Here is a 17,250-nt window from a genome sequence, read left to right as displayed (position 1 = left end):
TTTAGAAGTATCTGTCAAAAATGTGAGTTGGCCCAAATCAACCAAATCAAAACATTAAGTACTCTGAGCAAATTTTCTCCTTTCCTTTCATTTTGTTCTGCTGAAGGTGTTATCTTCTGTGTATATCACAAGTGGGCTGGTGTTCTGGTTATGTTAAAGAGTCCCAGACCATGAAAGAGCAGAAAAACTACTTTAAAACAGTTCAGTCCTTTCAGATCTTCTGCATGTATAATATGATCTAAATGATCTTAATTTTTAATACATCTTAATTTAAAAATATCAGAAGTTGCAGTTCTTCCCAACGCATTTCTTGGGTTGAAGAGTAAAATGGGTGATTCCAGTAATGGGGAGGTAGTGCCAGATAAGGAAGAATAATACCTGATGCAGATTTGTTCACCCAGTATTTTCAAAGTAATTTTTTTAATTTCTTTTTTTTTTTCCTCTGTAGCAAACACATATCATGTATTTTATGTGTAATGTTTGGAGATGGAATTTTGGAAGATTTTGTGAAGCCAGGCTCTAAAAATAAGGCAAACCTCTCCTCATAAACAGCGAAGAAATACATCTTGGAATAGGGGTAGGGTTTATTCTAAAGAGGAGGTGACATGCAAAGGCAAAACCTAAATTTCTTCTTTAGAAGGATTCAAAATTCCATAACAACAAAAAAATTCACTTCCAGAAAGATTTATTTTAGGCTGAACTGTGTTTGTGCTGTATCACAAATAACCAGCAGTAAAATTACTGACCTTATTCTGTGAATGGGTAGCCTGATTTTTCTTCCCTGCTTACCTATTTAATTCATATAACTGTGTGTCAGAGGACAGCTAGCACGGGTTTAAAGCCTAACCCTTCTGAACAGGTGGGGTCCCTCTTGGAAGGAAAGCTCTGATGACAGTAGCTCTGTATGTGCTGGAATATATCAACTGTAAGAAGTAAGGACTCAGGTTTGCCTGTTCCTCAGCTAGATAATTGAAATATTTCATCGTTTATATATCATATTTTGTCATATTTCTTTGTCTAAAGGTATGCAGTAGCCAAGTTCAAAATACTTTGTGTAACTACATGTGTGTTCAAATACATAACAAGTAGGTTAGTCCTTTTACTGCACTATAATAACAAAACCACTGTTTTATTTTCCACTTTATCTTTTGATCTTTTTAACTATCACAGTGCTGTTGGGGTTTTTTTGCTATACCACATTTATAAGCCTGTTGCTGTGCAACTTACATTATTTTTTTTATTGTATCAAATCAAGTCCCAGTAAATCTGCAAAGCAAAGGAAGTAAATTTTAATGGAAAAACTAATAGTGCCTGCCAAATTGAGAGGAGTGAGGAAGTGTAAGCTGGTATGTGAAAATCAACAGGCATCAGTTTCCTTATGGCTATATGAGGCATGATTGAAACAGTCTTATTTTTGAGGTGGATGTTCCAGTGCATGGAGAATGGGAGTGGCAGGGGTGGGGTGGCTTTAGGTAGTTGGCTTGCCTAATAAAAGAAAATATTGATACATAATTCAGTTGACAGGTCCTGTGTATTGTTTTCCTTACTTATGTTTTTTCTTACTATTTTTTGAATGTGCTGAATGTGGTTGATTTGCTCTCTCAGGTAAGAGGTGCATGATGTAAAAAGTGGCCAGTGTTCTTTGCACAAATTAAAGAATTAACACCATGCTGCTGTCACGTGAGATTTGGGGCTGTGGCCAGCAGGGACGAGGTGAAAAGATGAGCACTGTGCATGTCCCAGGTAGCAGGGAAAAAGGTGCACTTTATTATTGCTAAATTTTGGGGTGTTCTCCTATCACAAAAGATGTAGTCGTGGGCACACTGTGTTCTTCCAGTTCCTATTAGTAAGAAAATGTGTAAATCGAAGTGGCTGTTACTGCTTGTCTCCATCAGTCACTGAGTTACAGCCAGCACCCAGTCACATGGCTGGATATGACAGTCACACAGGAGAGGGGCAAAAATGCCACACAGATGCCAGGTTTGTTTTCCCTTAAAAAAACATGTCTAGGTAGGAGATGGGAGAGGCTGAGAAGCCTGGAACATGTTCACCGTTTGCAGTCACGTCGTATCAAAATACTTCTGCTGCGACGAGCAGTTTTATGTAAACTGTGAGTTTAGGTTTAAATAAAACAAACTTCCTTTTTCCTACTCCAGAAGTACAGCTGCTGTAGAGTACACGGAGTGCTGTGTGTGAAACAGGAGAAAAATACCAAACCTGTTGATGTTAGAACAATTCATAATTGTAGTGTGCTTCAGGCTTTGTGACTTAAGATACATTTTAGAATATTCTGTGGGTGATTTATTTCAGTTTAATTGAGGCTGTGTTTGACTAGTGGCTTATCCAGAACTTTTCTCCCCCTTTTCTGCATAATAATTGAAGTGTTTCTGTGTAAACTTTCATATTAGCTTAGTCCAGATTTTAATTTTACTGTGCAAATTATAGGGTTTTTATTCCCAGAATTCAGTTTCATTTTTGTGTCATAATTGCAAAACTCAATTAATTATTGAGGGTTCCATAAGCTATTTTGGAATTGGTTGGTTGTTGTTTGTTTTTTTTTTACAGAAAAACATAAATAATATTTTTTTGGCTTTCCCAAATTACAGCAGTGGCATGATGAGATCATGCCAACTAAAAATAATGCATGACTTTGAATGAAGATATCTTACATGACAAATTACGTGTTCAACATTTGTGTAATATACAAATTGGTTGGAGAAATTAAAAATATCTTTAGATCTGAAAACTCATTAAAAAGTAAATGGGAATGGTTTTTGCAGATGACTGACTTCATTCAAATTGCTGATGAAAAATTGATTTAACAGGATACGATGTGAGTAGGGAGACTTATAAAGCTTTTCAGCAGATTAAAATATGCTACTTGTGTTTCATTGAGAAATTTATTAATCAGTCTTTCTACAGTCAATCTTCTGTAAGCTTATTCACTGAAATGATTTATTATTCTGTACAATAAACTTAGAAAACCTGTTTAATAGTTTGAATGAAGAATTTGACATGCATTTTGTGTTAGATTTTCAAAAAAACTGTGTGTAGATGAATTCATATGCAAGGAATTTAACTAAATACTTAGATGTCTACTTTAATATGCTTTATATGTAATTAAAGGAACATTGAAATCTTGGGAGCCTAAAATTAGAATTCCCAGCTGTGCCCTAGGCTGCAGGTGCACGTGTACATGACACACTTCTCTTTGGTATCTGCTGCTCAGTTTTTATCCTTGGGTATGATACAGACATTTTCCAGAACTGTTAAATTTTAGAGAACTAAAATTTAGTGTTTCATTCTGCATCCTGGCAGAGAGAGGGAGGAAGGGCTCTGGGGGAATTGCTGTGCCTGTAGCCTTGCACAAGGATGGCTGTTTGGATTTGCCACCTGTGTGTGCACAGAGGAGTGTTGCTGCCTGCAGCAAACCTTTGTGCTGAAGTGTAGCTCCGGGGGATGGTGCAGGGGATGGGGTTTTGGGAATGCAGCACAGCTGAACCTATGGAAAAGAGGTATGTCATCCTTTGTCCCTTCACCAGGGCAATCTGTCTTGAATTTGGGAAAAGCAGAGTAAAATCTACAGAGCTGTAGCTTTGGAAAGACAGACTGTCACGAGTTTTGAAAGGAGACTGAATAGAGAGGACTCCCCTTTTAGAGATGAACTGAGTGTTCCAGCACTAGTAGAGATTTATGACAGTGATCAAATCTCGTAATGCAGCTCCTGTGTCTAGTTAAACCAGACTGTGGGGTTTTTTGGCCTTGAAATGAAAAGTCAATTCTCTGAGCCAAAACTTTGAGGTTTGAGTATTCAATAAAATGCTGGGTAATTGCTGTATTTGCTGAAGTGGAAAACACAGTCAAAACAGTTAATCAAGTCTTCAGCTGTTCCTTCCTTCAGCTGATCAATCAGCAACTACTCAGTGAAACAAAGTTCACGCACTTATGCTCAGAACCCAGGGAGAGCTCTGCCTTTCAAATGTCCCCTCAAGGAGCTGGACTTGCAAAGCTGTATGTGCAGGAAATGTAAGTTATTTAATGTACAGAGCAGAGTTGGCAAGGAATTTTGAAAATGGGTTACCTTGAAGAAAATACTTCAGCAGTGCTTCCCCTCTGAACCTAAATGAAACAGCTCAGATATGGGAATGTGCATTTGGTTTGTTTTATTTTGTATTAAAAGGCTGTTTTGTATCTGAGGCAACATGAACATAAACCTTATGGGAGACATTTTTTGAAAACAGTGTTTCTGAGTATGGATTTGATCATTTTATGTTTTGTTTGTTTAATTATGTGTATGTTCTTTGCAGGCATAAATTCGTTAGGCCTGCACATATGGTTCATAAAATACTTGTGTTCTATTAATACCTAAGTGTTAATTACTTGAAATTTTGCAGAAAACCCTCAAGTATGTATGTTTTATTAGAATCTCTTCCTTTGGTTCAAAACTTGTGTAAACCAGAGCACTCTAATTTCTGTATGGGTATAGTTATTTTGTTCTTAATATCTGTTCAGAAATATTCTTCTTTTGTCATCATCTTGCATGGTATATGGTAAAAAAAGTGCAGTAGTTTAATTTTATGTCAGCATTGATAAGTATACAAAAACACATCTGTTCATGAATGATAAGCACTTGAGTGTTTCTCTAAAATAGTTTGGAAGATATTGTTTAGAAAAAAATTGTTTAGTTGCAGAAAGTGAAGTGTCTGTGTATAAAAGGGAAGCTTTGAGGACCTAATTTCGATCACTTAATTTTTTTCATAAAACATTCATATCAGTTAAAATAAGGGCATATATTACTTTAAATAAATGGGATCTTTACTTAAGATAACCAGGTTAGTTAAGATACATTGCAGTGCTGTTTGTAGCTGCCTCAGTTGGCAGCCAAGATTCTCCTTCTGCCTGACACTTACTTGGTATTGACAATTAACATCAGCAATATATTCAGCAGGACTTTCCTGCTGTGCAGATTTCTTGTGAGAAGTTTAGTTTTTTGGGGCTGACTGCAAGTCTGGTGGTAACAGAGCTGAGCTTTCTGACACTGGCCTGGTTTTGGTACAGTCTGTTTCATGTGGTCCTCAGTGCTGGTTAGGCACCTTCCTTCTCCTTCTTTGTGCCTCTCCCTCAGATCACAAGCTCTTAAAAATAGTCATTTGGGAGGTTTTGTCTGCTTTCAGATGACAAATGACATGTTCACCACAGCCATAAAGGGCAAAACAATAGCAATATTTTTATTGCTTTATCAGGATCTGACAGTACCTGAGAGAGGTGTTACAAGCAAATTATGAGAGTTGTCACAAAATTTCTTTTCCTCCAAGATGTCAGCTACTTTGTTATCACAACTGTGGTGTTTTCTCCCCTTTTCAAAAATTTTTCAGATGTTAGTGGAGAGTTCTCTTAAATAAAAGTTCTGCTAAAAGTGTGCCTGTAAAAAAAGAGATCTGCCAGGTAAATTAAAACAAGGTGTACTCACATATTTTTTACCTTAGTATGATCAAGACTAATTACCTTCTAATGAGAACAGACAAAACCCAGCTAGTACAGAGCAAGTGTATTCAAGATAGCTGTTGATGGACATAACTTAAACTTACTTGGTCCATGAAATAAATAGTTCAAACAATCCAGATTTTGGCAACATTTCAAAATAATGGGATCTATTTACAATTTCCTTATATAGTACTTCTGAAACAGTTCCCTGATGTCTTAATGGAAAAACTAGTAAATTGATAAAAGTTAGTACATTTACTTAAGGTGGATTTGGATCAGACTTCACTAAAAAAAATTAAATTCTGTGTTTGAGGGATTATAATAGAGATAGATAATAGAGTTATAGCCGGGCTGTCAGTATAAATTTAATAGTGTAGGGCATTGTGATTTTAATGCATCTAATATTAACTGTGGTGATTAAAATTATTCTGGAAGTATAACCAGGTTAGTGTAGTGCTGAAGGTATGTTATGCTGTTCTGTGGAATCTTTGTAGCCAAAACTTTTTACTGTTCACATCAGGCATCAGCCTACAATGTCCATTGTAAAATTACGCTTAGTGGTGAGTAGTGTGTACATCTTTGTTATAAATCAGGCGTGGACTTTAAAAACCAATCTTAATAAGCAGATGTTTATGCTGAGAATGGGTAGGGGAGAACAAGCATTAGCAATGTTCTGGCTTAAAAATATTTCTGCGGAGCTTTTACATACTCCTTTTGCTTTTTTTGATCAAGTTTTCTTTTCTTTTGTCATAACCTTGATAGTTTGTTCTTTGCCCTTTCACCTCTCAGTAGTTTTGCTTTCTCTTCCTCTGATTCAGTTTTCACTCTCCTCTGAATTGCAGTAAGCAGACTTCTGGCACATAGGAAACTGATGTTCTGGTCTCTGCACACAGGCTGCCTTTACTCTTTTCCTCCAGCATTTGCTGTCCTCACTTTTTGTTGATATTTAATTTCATTTCTAGAAGAGATGTTGTCTTATTAGATACTAGGATAGATGGACTGTGCAATGGCCCCTGTCTGAAAAGAGGCAACAAGGTTTGTAGGAAATTTGATTTATTTGGGGAGTTAAAAAAGAAAAATCCATTTAAAGTACGTAGCACTGGTAGTCACTGAAATCTAGTGGCTAAATAAATGCAAGCTGCTGTCCTGTTCTCTACCTGTGGTAGTTTTAGCCTGTTTTATGTGTTCTGTATGATATTAAGTAATAGAATCGAGAGATTGAGAGTACTTGAGCACACTTCTAATGAGCATGTGCTTCTTTAGTGTAGCTGTCCTGAAAGAGAATGCTGGAAAGACAAAAAAATTATTGAATCATTTGTGTGTTTCCACAATGTGTTTCAGAGAAGAAGAGATGGCAGATCAGTGCAAGAAAATTTTCCAGATGAGGCATGCTGTGCTCTATTTTACTTTATGTACAGTATGCCAAATTATCCATTATTGCTTTTTCTTTTGTTGTTAGAAAATGATGCTACATTGACCTTTTCCAAGCAAGAAGCATTTTCCTTATTACATGCTCAACAACTGATGCAGTTATGTCAGAGTTGTGTATAGCATGGGATTGTTCTGGTCTTAGTAAAGAGTGCAGTAATGCATAATTTGAAGTTATTTTAAAAAAAACTCAGTTATGTTTGAAAGAAGTGAATTCTGGAGATGACAGTGTCCAGAGGCTTCCTATTATGGAGGCAAATGAAGTTGTTTTTCTTTCTGGTGTTAATAGAATTAATGTAACTAACAGCTCTTATAATAGTATCTGTATGTTGATACAATGAATACTGTATTTATGGAAAAATACATGGAAGGTTTGAGGTCTTGATTTAAATTTTTAGTTTGACCTTGAAAAATATTCCCAGATGGAGAGAGTTAAATGAGCCCAGCTTTGAAAGAGGAACATATGAATCACGGTTGCCAGGCTCTTCCTTAAGAGGCACAGGCTTTACATAGTGAAGTATTTCAAAAAGTAATCTTCAAACCCAGAGTAACAGTGCATTGAGATGACACTCATTGAGATGAAACACTAGAAACTTCATTAGACTTCTAAATAGAGAATGTGCATGTCATGAAGTGGACCAAGTATAAAGTATTAAATGTTAGAATAACAACTGCATGATATATGTGAGCTTTCCTAAATGGCTGACATGGGACAGAAAAATAAGGCATCCATAACCTACTCCTGTTACTTTCTGTGTAAGTTTCGTTAAACTGTTCTGTATGTTGTTCTCTAAAATTTTCATGGGCTAATTTGTCACTCTCTAACGGTGCCACATAGGTGTTTGTCCTGTTGGAACACAGAGAAGTAAGATTTCCCTGAAACCTGCTCTTGCCCTGCTCAGCTAATGACAGTGAGGCACACTATAAAGATGTGAGAGCTTACCTGCCTAAGAATGAGGCTCCTAGATTGGGAAGGGTGGGCTCAGGTCACTTATAGTTGCCTTAAATGATCTTGGTTGGGTCACACTGCTCAGAGTTTCAAAGCCATTGTTAAATTGCATTTAGGCTTTTAACCTTTGCTACTCCTTCGCTGGTTATGTTGAGATGTTGTTCTGATATTGGAGCTGTAGGAGACCACTGTGGGGTACAAGATCTTTTACATTGATTTGTGTGATCTGGCTGGAGTCTTGTGCATGACTTCATTTGAAATCAGGTTGTGAATTTGTGTGTGCAGCAAATCCTTTTTCTCTGTGTCAAGTGGTTTCATTCTTAGAATGGTCACTTTGTGAGTTTGTGTATTTCCTGCTGTGTTCTGTCTTTGCTTTCTGTCACTTGGAGTTGATTTTAAAACTGAAGGTGTTTCACTGTGTAAAGGACCTTTGTAAATTATTCAGATTTCTTGAGACCCTCAAACTGAACTAGGAGAATACTTTTGTTTACGTCAATTTCTCTCAATTTGTCTCAGTTACCATTTAAAATTGCAGTTCTGTATTGCCAGCAAATATTCATAGAAGGTTTCTTAGCGTGATGGTACATGGATGTGGTGTCTCTGACTGGTGTGAAGGAGTGCTTTATCTTGCAATTCTTCTCTCCTGTTAATGATTCCCCCCTGCATTCAGAACAAGCTGGTGTAAAGTCAGAGAATCCAGCCCAGTTCAAAAGGTACAGCTATGGGAACAGGTTCCAGGGTGTGGATTTACAGTTGCCTCAGCATCACACGGGAGAAGCCTCTCAGTGGGCTATCAACCATGTAAATATCAGGCAGGGCATGCTGTTACTGTCCCATTCATCCCAGTGTATTGGGTGAAAGTGACCGTGGAGTATTAGTTCCCATGTATAAACTTGGATACACAGGCATACCCAAAGAGAATACTCCTGCATGAAATACTAGCAATCACATTTAAGCTTATACTTGTTTTCTTACATAGCTTAATATTACATCACTAAAAGTAGATATTGAAAAATAGAAGTTTATTATTCCTATCTGATTTTTTCCTCCCCTCAATTTTGCCTTGCTTGCAGTAGTTGGGTATGCCACAGGTTTTCATGCTTTTTTCAATAAATGTTATATAAATCAATAAGCAAGAGTTGCTATTTAAAGAAGTGCAAACCAGATTATTTGTTTATTTGATGTAACCTCAGTTGTGAAAAGGTGCCTGTGACTTAGGTGAGGGTAGCTGTGATCTGTTTCAGCCAAGTTAGATGTCTTCAGTCATTGCATTTGCATCCAACTGCAAAATCCAGTTGGGGCTGTTATTGCAGGTGTCATGTTTAATTCTGATCTAGCACCAGTAAGATGTGTGGAATGTGTGGGATAGACCTTATGTCTTTTAAATAAAAGTATTCAATGTTTTTATGATAAAGATAGATAATAGTTCTGGAAGTAGTTTTGGTGTGGATATGTTCTCTGTCAGTGAAGAACAAAGTGGACAGGACGGATGGTGTCTTTCTGTGAGCAGTTGCCTGGAATTACAGCACACTCAATGTGCAACACAATTTATTTCATAATTGCTGTTCTATTAATGGACATAGCAGTGGATGTTGCTAAAAGCATGCATAGGCAAATTAGCTGTAAAACAAAACTCTGGGGTCTAGCAGAGTTCTAGCACAAGAGTAAGTAAGTTTGACTTATTTTCTAAGTTTCTGTTAAGATAAATCTATTACTTGAGAGTTTTTATAAGAAAAAAAGTTTGCTTATGTCAATTTTTAACCTTTAAATAGTGTTACAGAGCCTTAGCCACGCATTATGTTTGCAGTTTCCTGTTTTTTGTCTTTTAATGATTAAATAACATTTTTAGCTATGTAAATATAATATGCTTTTAAGTTGTGTAGTGAATGCTGAATTTATTGCTCCAGTAGTCTCTGAATGCAGTTATAACTGTTATATATATTCTTAACAAACTGTATTCTTACAAACAAAATTGTAGAAACTAATTTTATTTGTAAAAGTCTCCAAGTATGTGTGTTATCTCCGCAATCCACACATGCTCTGACATACTGTTATCTCTGGTTCTCTCCCCTGTGTAGCTGTTCCATGGATCTCTGGCAGCAGATGGCTGGACTATAATGCACTGTTAAACAAATAAAACCATTAGGCATGTAATTCTGCCCAGTGAATGACTGTGTGTTTAAAATGGTTTAAAAAAATTAAATAGCGAATGAAGTTCACTTTTGAATTCATTTAATGACATTGGAATAAAATCCAAAGCCATTTTCAGAATACTTAAAACATCCCCTCTTATGTTGTGTCTCAATTGAAGTCAGTCTTTTTTCATTGCATTCTTGCATCTGGTATAAAATAATCAATCCTAAATCAGTTTTCTAATAGATGTTTTCTAAAAGTAATCGCTCATTTTACATTTATCTTTGTAGTAAGATTTTTGCTTTTGTAATATTCCAGCACAAAATTATCTATTGCATTATGTGCTTTTTTTTTCCTCATTTTCAAATTTGATACAAATGTCTCTAAAATTTTGATTCAACACTAGTGTCACGGCTCTGTAATTAAACTGTTTTTCTATAATTGTCAGCAGCTGAGAGATGCCATTTTGTCTTTTTGTTTTTAGATATGCCAATATTTGGTCTTTGCCCGGCTCATGATGATTTCTATTTGGTGATGTGTAACCACTGTAATCAGGTCGTAAAACCACAGGCATTTCAATCACATTATGGTAAGTGCTTAACTATTTTTAATAATTAAGGGTGAGGTTAAATCAGGATTAAGCCTGGCATTTTTTTTTCTTAATTGATGGTAAATAGATCATTAAATTATAAAAAATGTCAAAGAACATAACCTGTATTTAATCTTTTTATATACATTGTAATGCAGTTACATAAAGATCTTGTTCTTTTTAGTTTTTAATGCTTTCTTGAAATGCTGCATAGCTACAGTTCAGTTTTGAAACGACATCTCTAGTGTATTTCACAGCCAATATGTGTAGTGTGTTTGTGTCTCTTTGTGTCATTTCTCTTTGTGTATTTATACAGATTATTTTTACATGGGTTCTGGTACAGTGTGAACTTGAACTGAAAGCTGAACTTACAGGGGAACTTGTAAAATGTAGTAGGCTTCCAATAGCCTGTAAGCTTATTTATTTATTTTTGGAATTATCAATTCGTATTTGTTTTACTGGTCCAGTGGTTTTGTATATAAACTATGTAAGGAAGCTCTTGTTGTGTTGGTTGGCCAGTGTTTAGAGAGGACTGAGAAAATGTGAAGTGCTACACCAGTTCAAGTGCTTGGTTACTTCCTCCAAGCCTGACTGGGGGTGGTTGGCAGTTCTGCTTTTCCATGCTCCTCTCAAGACTAGAAATTAACCTCAAACAATTTAATGCCAATATTTGGATAGGAGGTTTTTCAGAATTCAGCTTTTTGTTTCTTAAGAAATTCATGAAATGTTTGTTAGGAGTTGGTCAGAAAATATGATGGACAAAGCATCTTCTGGACTAGTCCTTCCTCCCTGTGTGTGCATGTATTTGTACACTGTCTCTTTTCTCTAGGCCAGTGCACCTCCTGGTTGGCTTGGTGTTTATAAGGATATGAGCTGCTATGGGCAGGGAACCTCTTCTAGTGTTGAGAAAAAGGGATAACCTTTCAGGCATTTTAAGTAATCCGACCCTTTGCTGAGAAAAGATGTACTCACTTCTGCTTCCTCGAGACTGGAGAAGGGCCTTTCTGGGCGATGCAGAGGGTGAACTTGTTATCCTTTCTCCCTCTCACTTGGCTTTGTTCTACTGCCTTCTGGATTACAGCCCTGCACTTGCTGCTGGATCCTGCAGTTGTGTCACACAACGTGACTCAGAGAAGAACCTGAATAGGTTTTGTGTCATAATTCTTAATAGTTTGCTTATTATTCTGTGGATGGCTGTACTAATAATTTTTTTTAGCCCCAGTTTTGTGGATATAAGTCTCCAGAGCTGTTGGGAACCAGAAGAAGAAAAGGCCATCTTGCTTTTCTTGCTTTGGTTGCTGTAAGCCTTTTTACTAGCCAAGAGCAAGTCTACCCCTTGCCAGTGACATTCCTCACGTGTCACTGAATATCAACTTAAGACGTCCAATAACTCCTTCTAAAATATCATATTAAACTGATTCTGACAGCTAAAAATAAATTTATGGGGGAGGACTGGATGATACAGAGTTCTGAGTGATGGCATATTGAATATTCCATCTTGAGGTCAGTAATATTGTAGTGATGGAGAGCTGTGGATAGCTGCAGACACTTAAGGCTATCTTTATGAAATGAGCAGGTGATCTCCAAACACTGACAAACAGGTGTCTGGTAGGAAAGCAGCATCGTGTTTGCCCTTATGGACAGGTGGCAGAAGCAGCTCAGGAGCTGAGTAGGTACAGCATTGTCTCTTGAGCGTGGACATGAAGACATGGCATGTTGTAATGCTGCTTGTACTGCTGTTAGACTTGTTATGTGAAGTTAATTCCAGCTCTTCTGTAAGCACTGTTTGCAATTTAAAAGGCGCAGAGCGAACAGGGAACTGCAAAATGAAGGTATGGAAAGTATTTTTAAAAGTTGTAATATATGTTAACATAATGTTTCCATTCTGTATCACTTTGTAGAATTGTGATCTCTAAATGTGAGCATTTCCCTAACACAAGCCTTATATCAGTGGCAGATTCATACTTTAAGAGAAGTGTAGAGGGAGCAGATAGAAATGATGAGGTTATTCTTAGTATTTCTTAAGCTTATTCTGAACAATGAAGAGTCTCGGTGCGGGCTGTGGCGTGCAGAGGAAACAGGCGGGGTCATTCTGATGAGAAAAACAGGCTTGGGTGGGGTGAACATCATTAAAGGACCTTAGTTTGCCAATCTAATAGCCTCAGAAAGGTAAGAAAGCTGACTTGGTGATTTTGTGTAGCACTCGTTCTCAAAGTCTTGTATCAGCCCTCCCATTTTTCAAATCCTTACACAGTTCTCCCTTCATTTAGAAAATTAAATATGAAAGCTGATAAATACGGCAGGTGATTGATTGCCAGACAGTGATCTGGCTTTTTAAACGCTTTATAACTCAGGAGAAGGAAATTGAAGTCTTCAAAACACAAGGTTATTTTAAAGCAAAAAGTGTATTACCATGATAACAAAAAGTAAAGCACCCTTTGGATTCACCACAGTCAGTTTACCCTGAATTAAGTTTTTTATTGATGGTATGATTTTGGGGATTGAAAAATTGTGAAAATTTGCAGTCCATCAGTGTATCTTTTTGTTACATTCTTAGGGTATTTTATTTTTAATTGTTGCTAGAGAAATATTAATCTCTTAAAATATTCTGCAGCTCCTGGTGTGGTGTGTGTTGCTGTACTTGATGTTCTTTGAAATTTGTCATGTGGAATTTTGCTTTCTGAAGAAGTAGAATATGCTCTGTTAAAATGTCATTTTTGTCAAAGGAAAGCTAAACAAACTATTAGTTAGAGCTAATGAGCTAATTAATTTCTTCCAAAGCATATTTGTGATAAACTACTTAACTAGGTAGGCTGAAAGTGCTTTGGAGGAGGACATATGTTGGCTTTTTTCTCTGGACCATAAGCAGTCAGAAATAATTTAAATATAACCTTATTAATTAGAATATGTCACCTTTTTACTAAAATACTTTATTGATACAAATGACAGATTTGTATATGTAATTGATTCTTTTCTGTTTTATGCATTTGACTAGAAAAGATACTAATTTAAAGTTAAATTATATTTTTTTAGGCAATCTAAGCATGTGTTTGGGCTATGAATTTCCATTTTAATAATTTATTCCATGGTGTTGGTATACTATGCTTGATTTGTAAAGTTGGTATGCATAACACCACGTGCAGGTTTGTTTTTAAGAGCAGTCTAATATAATGAGATATCTGAAATCAGCTTGTGGCATTCCTTCCAGCCTGTGGATAGTAGCTGGCTGGCAATGCAGTCCAATGGCTTTAGCCCCTTGGCTTAGGGTGGCAGCACTGCTGGGGACATGGTGGGGCAGGAGCCAAGGAAAAGTTGTTTCAAGAGAAATCCTCTGCTCTGTCAAATCACAGCTGTTTTCATTTGGGAGGCCAGGCAAGTGATTGCAGCCCTTTATTGCTCCTGTTCCTGCTGTTGCTTTGTGAATGGCTGCACTTCCATGGTATCAGCATCTTCCTGGGATGAGTCGAGATCAGTTCAGAGGTGAAAGATGGAAAAAAGATGCGCTGTTCAGGCATTGAGTCTTGTGGCTGAAGCACCTGAGATGACTTATCATGATGACCTATTCCCAGAAGGTGTTTTTCTCCAGAAGTATTTCTCTACCCTCTGGATGATCATGTGCCAGCTGTCACGCTCCTCAGGACTGTGGGATATGCCTGTCTCCCTTTGATTTCCATTCTTTCCTCCTCAGAGACATGTTAGATACACTTCTTGTGCTGCACCCAAAGGTTGCTCTTTGAGGAAGCCATCGTGACAGTTATTTCAGGTTGTTCGTGGAAGCCCTGCAGTGCCATGGTTTTCAGGCTGTGTGACCTTTTGTTGGCATTTCAGCTGTTCCACAGGTTTATCTCATCTCCCTGTGGTTATCAGCCTCCTGGCTAATGAGAGCTGCTTCTCTGCCCTGGCTGGGCTGCTCTGTGATTCAGAAAGTAGTGTGAAAGTAGCATCAACATAGAGATGTGAGGGACTTCTTCCTCCTAACTTTCCTTATTTTGGGTTTTTTTGGAGGGTTTTTTTTCCCCTCTGTGCCTTAGTTTCCATAAATACAGAAGGTAGGGTTAAACTCAGCAATAACAATGAAGACTACCTGTAAAACTTACACTGAGAGTGCCTGTGACTCATGTAGTGATTGTGAAAACGATGAATACAGTACATGTTGGAAAGAGATGATGATAGTGTGTTGGGCTGTTGAGTCATTACAAAGCTATGTCAAGTGTTTTGATTAACTTCCATGGGACTGGCACGGTGGCAAAGGTGAGCAACCACCGTGAGCTTCGCCTGCTGCTGCTGTCCTGAGAGCTGATGGGGAGCTGCTTGAACATTTTGGTTTCCAATCAGTGCAGGTTTAAACCTGAAGTATAGGAATCAGAAGCAGGGTTACTATACAGACACGTCCATCATCTGTTGAGGTTTCCAGCAGGTTGTGGAATTGGAATGGAGCATCACACAACCTTGTACTTGGAGGGCAGATGCTGGCAGTAGAGAAGGGGATGTTTGCTGGTTACTTGGGTCTGTCCTTGGAGTCTGTTCGAGGTCTTTTGTGATTCTGCTTCATCTAATTGTATAACCAAGGTCCTTCCTCCCTCAGCCAGAGCCAACACCCACCTTTCATTTGCAGGTCTTCACTTCCAGGGTCCTAAAGGGGTTTTTTTTGTTTTGGTGTTAAGTGCCTGGATTCAGAGAGAACACATGATACATGTGATTTTAATTGAGAAAAATGATCTATTAACATGATCTCTGTTGTGTGTTGATGTATTTTGGATGTGTATCATACATAACTTAAGTATTACAGTCCCTGCAGTGTTAAATGTTTGGGTTCTTCTCACACTATGAATTGAATATAAATTTGTTCTACTGTATTTTTGTTAAATTTGGCAGCAGCTAATTGTTCTGAAAAATCTGTCAGTATTTAATGTTTTTCAGTTGTTGTGTATGTATTGTTTGTTTAGAGTAGAGTTTAGCATGGATTCATGGATTACAAAGTCAAAGTGTCTGTACAAGGCGGCATTTGAAACTGATAAGAAAAGAAAGGAATGTACTGAATCTTGTTCCAAAGCCATTGGACCTGAGGACTGGGTTGTTTGTTGCTTGGTTTTTGGGTTGGTTTCTTTTTTGTGCGTGTGGTTTTTTTTTCTCGTGGGAGATGGCTTGAGCTCATCCTCATTTTGGAGGGATAAGCCTTCATTGTGGCTTGCATACTTCTGGCAGTGAGCAATTTGTTTCAGTAATTAATGTCCACTGTTCACTAAAGTCTTTTTTACGCAGTGTGAAAACGTTTTTTATACATCATAGGAATTTTCTTGGGTATCAATGATCTTCTGTAGAAGCTGAACAGCCAAAATAAAACCTGAATATTCTGTGGTGTGTCACAGATGTGCAGGAGCAATCTGCCAAGCATATTGCCAAACATGCACAGGTGGCATCTGACATATTATGGCTCCAGTTAATGTACGTGTTTTAACAAATTATCGTTGGCAGCTTCTGTTCAGGAGCTTCTGTTTAAATGCACAGTCCTCTCACAGTAGTTCACACAGTCAAAGTTCCAGCAGTTGGACCTTAATCTGTGGGTCCTGCAACAACGAGTTTAATGTCTTGGTAGCGATTTGTTAAATTCTGTAGCTTTTGCAAGAATCGTCCTGGCATATAGCAGGGTCAGAGGTCAGCACAGGATTCATTTCAGAAGGAAAAGAAAAGTTTTGGCTATTTAGTCATTTTTAAATGATGCATCATTAAACAAAAAATTATTATAATGTGGAGAGAAACTCTGTAAACATATTTTGAGCTTTGAAATACGCACCCCCAAGTTGAATACCAAATGTGCCCCACAGATTTTACAGAGCGGTGGAGTTTGGTGCTGTGGTTACTTATATCATCACAAACTGTTCACATGCAGATTATTTTTGTACACAGAATGGCTGTGGTCTTTGTTTATTACATGAAAGCACAGGGAGTCTAAGAAGTTCATGGCAGTTTTCTAGTAAAACTTCCTCCTTTTTTGTGGGTACATGAGTTTGTCAAGCTCCGGTTGAAGACATAAAGCAATTTTTAAGTATTAACTGAGAAAAAACTGATGTTCAGCCTTAGATTTAAGAGATACTGATTATTCAATTTACTGCTTACCATGTAACTCATGTTATTCTCTACAGCTGCATGTATGCTAAAATACTACAAACTTCAAGTGCTTGATGTGCTTTAGGCCATTCTTACTTTTGGTTAACGTGAAGTAAAAATTGTATGCTGTTTTGACAGCAGAAGACCTACATGCAAAAATCCTTTTGGTTTAATATTGGCTGAAAAGAGTATATTTTTTATTCTATTCTTACTGAAATGTTAAAATATTTAAAAATCTAACATACAAAATTATGCAAGAGAATCCTTGAGAATCCATGAGAATCCTGCTCCTTTATAGTGATCTCCTTGCTGGGTATTTGCTTGGACACTGGGACTGGCTGCTTGCTTTTTAAAATAAATGTTGATGGGGAAGACCAAGTGGAAAGAAAGAAAAACAAATACTTTATCTTTGTGGGAAAAGAAGCAGCAGTGCCAGGTTCACTATCACAGAAATAGTTTTTTTAAGAGGGCGAAAGGGTGTTGATCAGTAGATTGGAATAAGATCTAAAAAGAATAAATCCAATAAAAAGTTGCTATTGAGTGTATTTGACTACAGCTT

The 17,250-nt window shown here is 37.3% G+C and overlaps 1 protein-coding gene across 7 annotated transcripts in view; it reads left to right on the top strand.

The window, feature by feature from the left end:
- The window catches only part of ATXN7 (ataxin 7), a 65,186-nt gene that overhangs the window by 21,573 nt on the left and 26,363 nt on the right, over positions 1–17,250 (top strand). For 6 of the 7 annotated variants that reach the window (XM_086845915.1, XM_086845919.1, XM_086845920.1 and 3 more), the window contains one exon: positions 10,479–10,583. The exons of the other annotated variant lie outside the window; for it this stretch is intronic. In XM_086845915.1, coding sequence (XP_086702041.1) covers positions 10,479–10,583 — 105 coding nt within the window. The remainder of the gene's footprint in view (positions 1–10,478; positions 10,584–17,250) is intronic. 7 annotated transcript variants of the gene reach the window in all.

Source organism: Cyanistes caeruleus, chromosome 11 (genome assembly GCF_971803275.1).
Source record: "Cyanistes caeruleus chromosome 11, bCyaCae1.hap1.1, whole genome shotgun sequence".
Taxonomy (NCBI): Eukaryota; Metazoa; Chordata; class Aves; order Passeriformes; family Paridae; genus Cyanistes; species Cyanistes caeruleus.
Note: the sequence above shows the minus strand (reverse complement) of the source record. Positions and strands in the feature narration are given on the sequence as shown.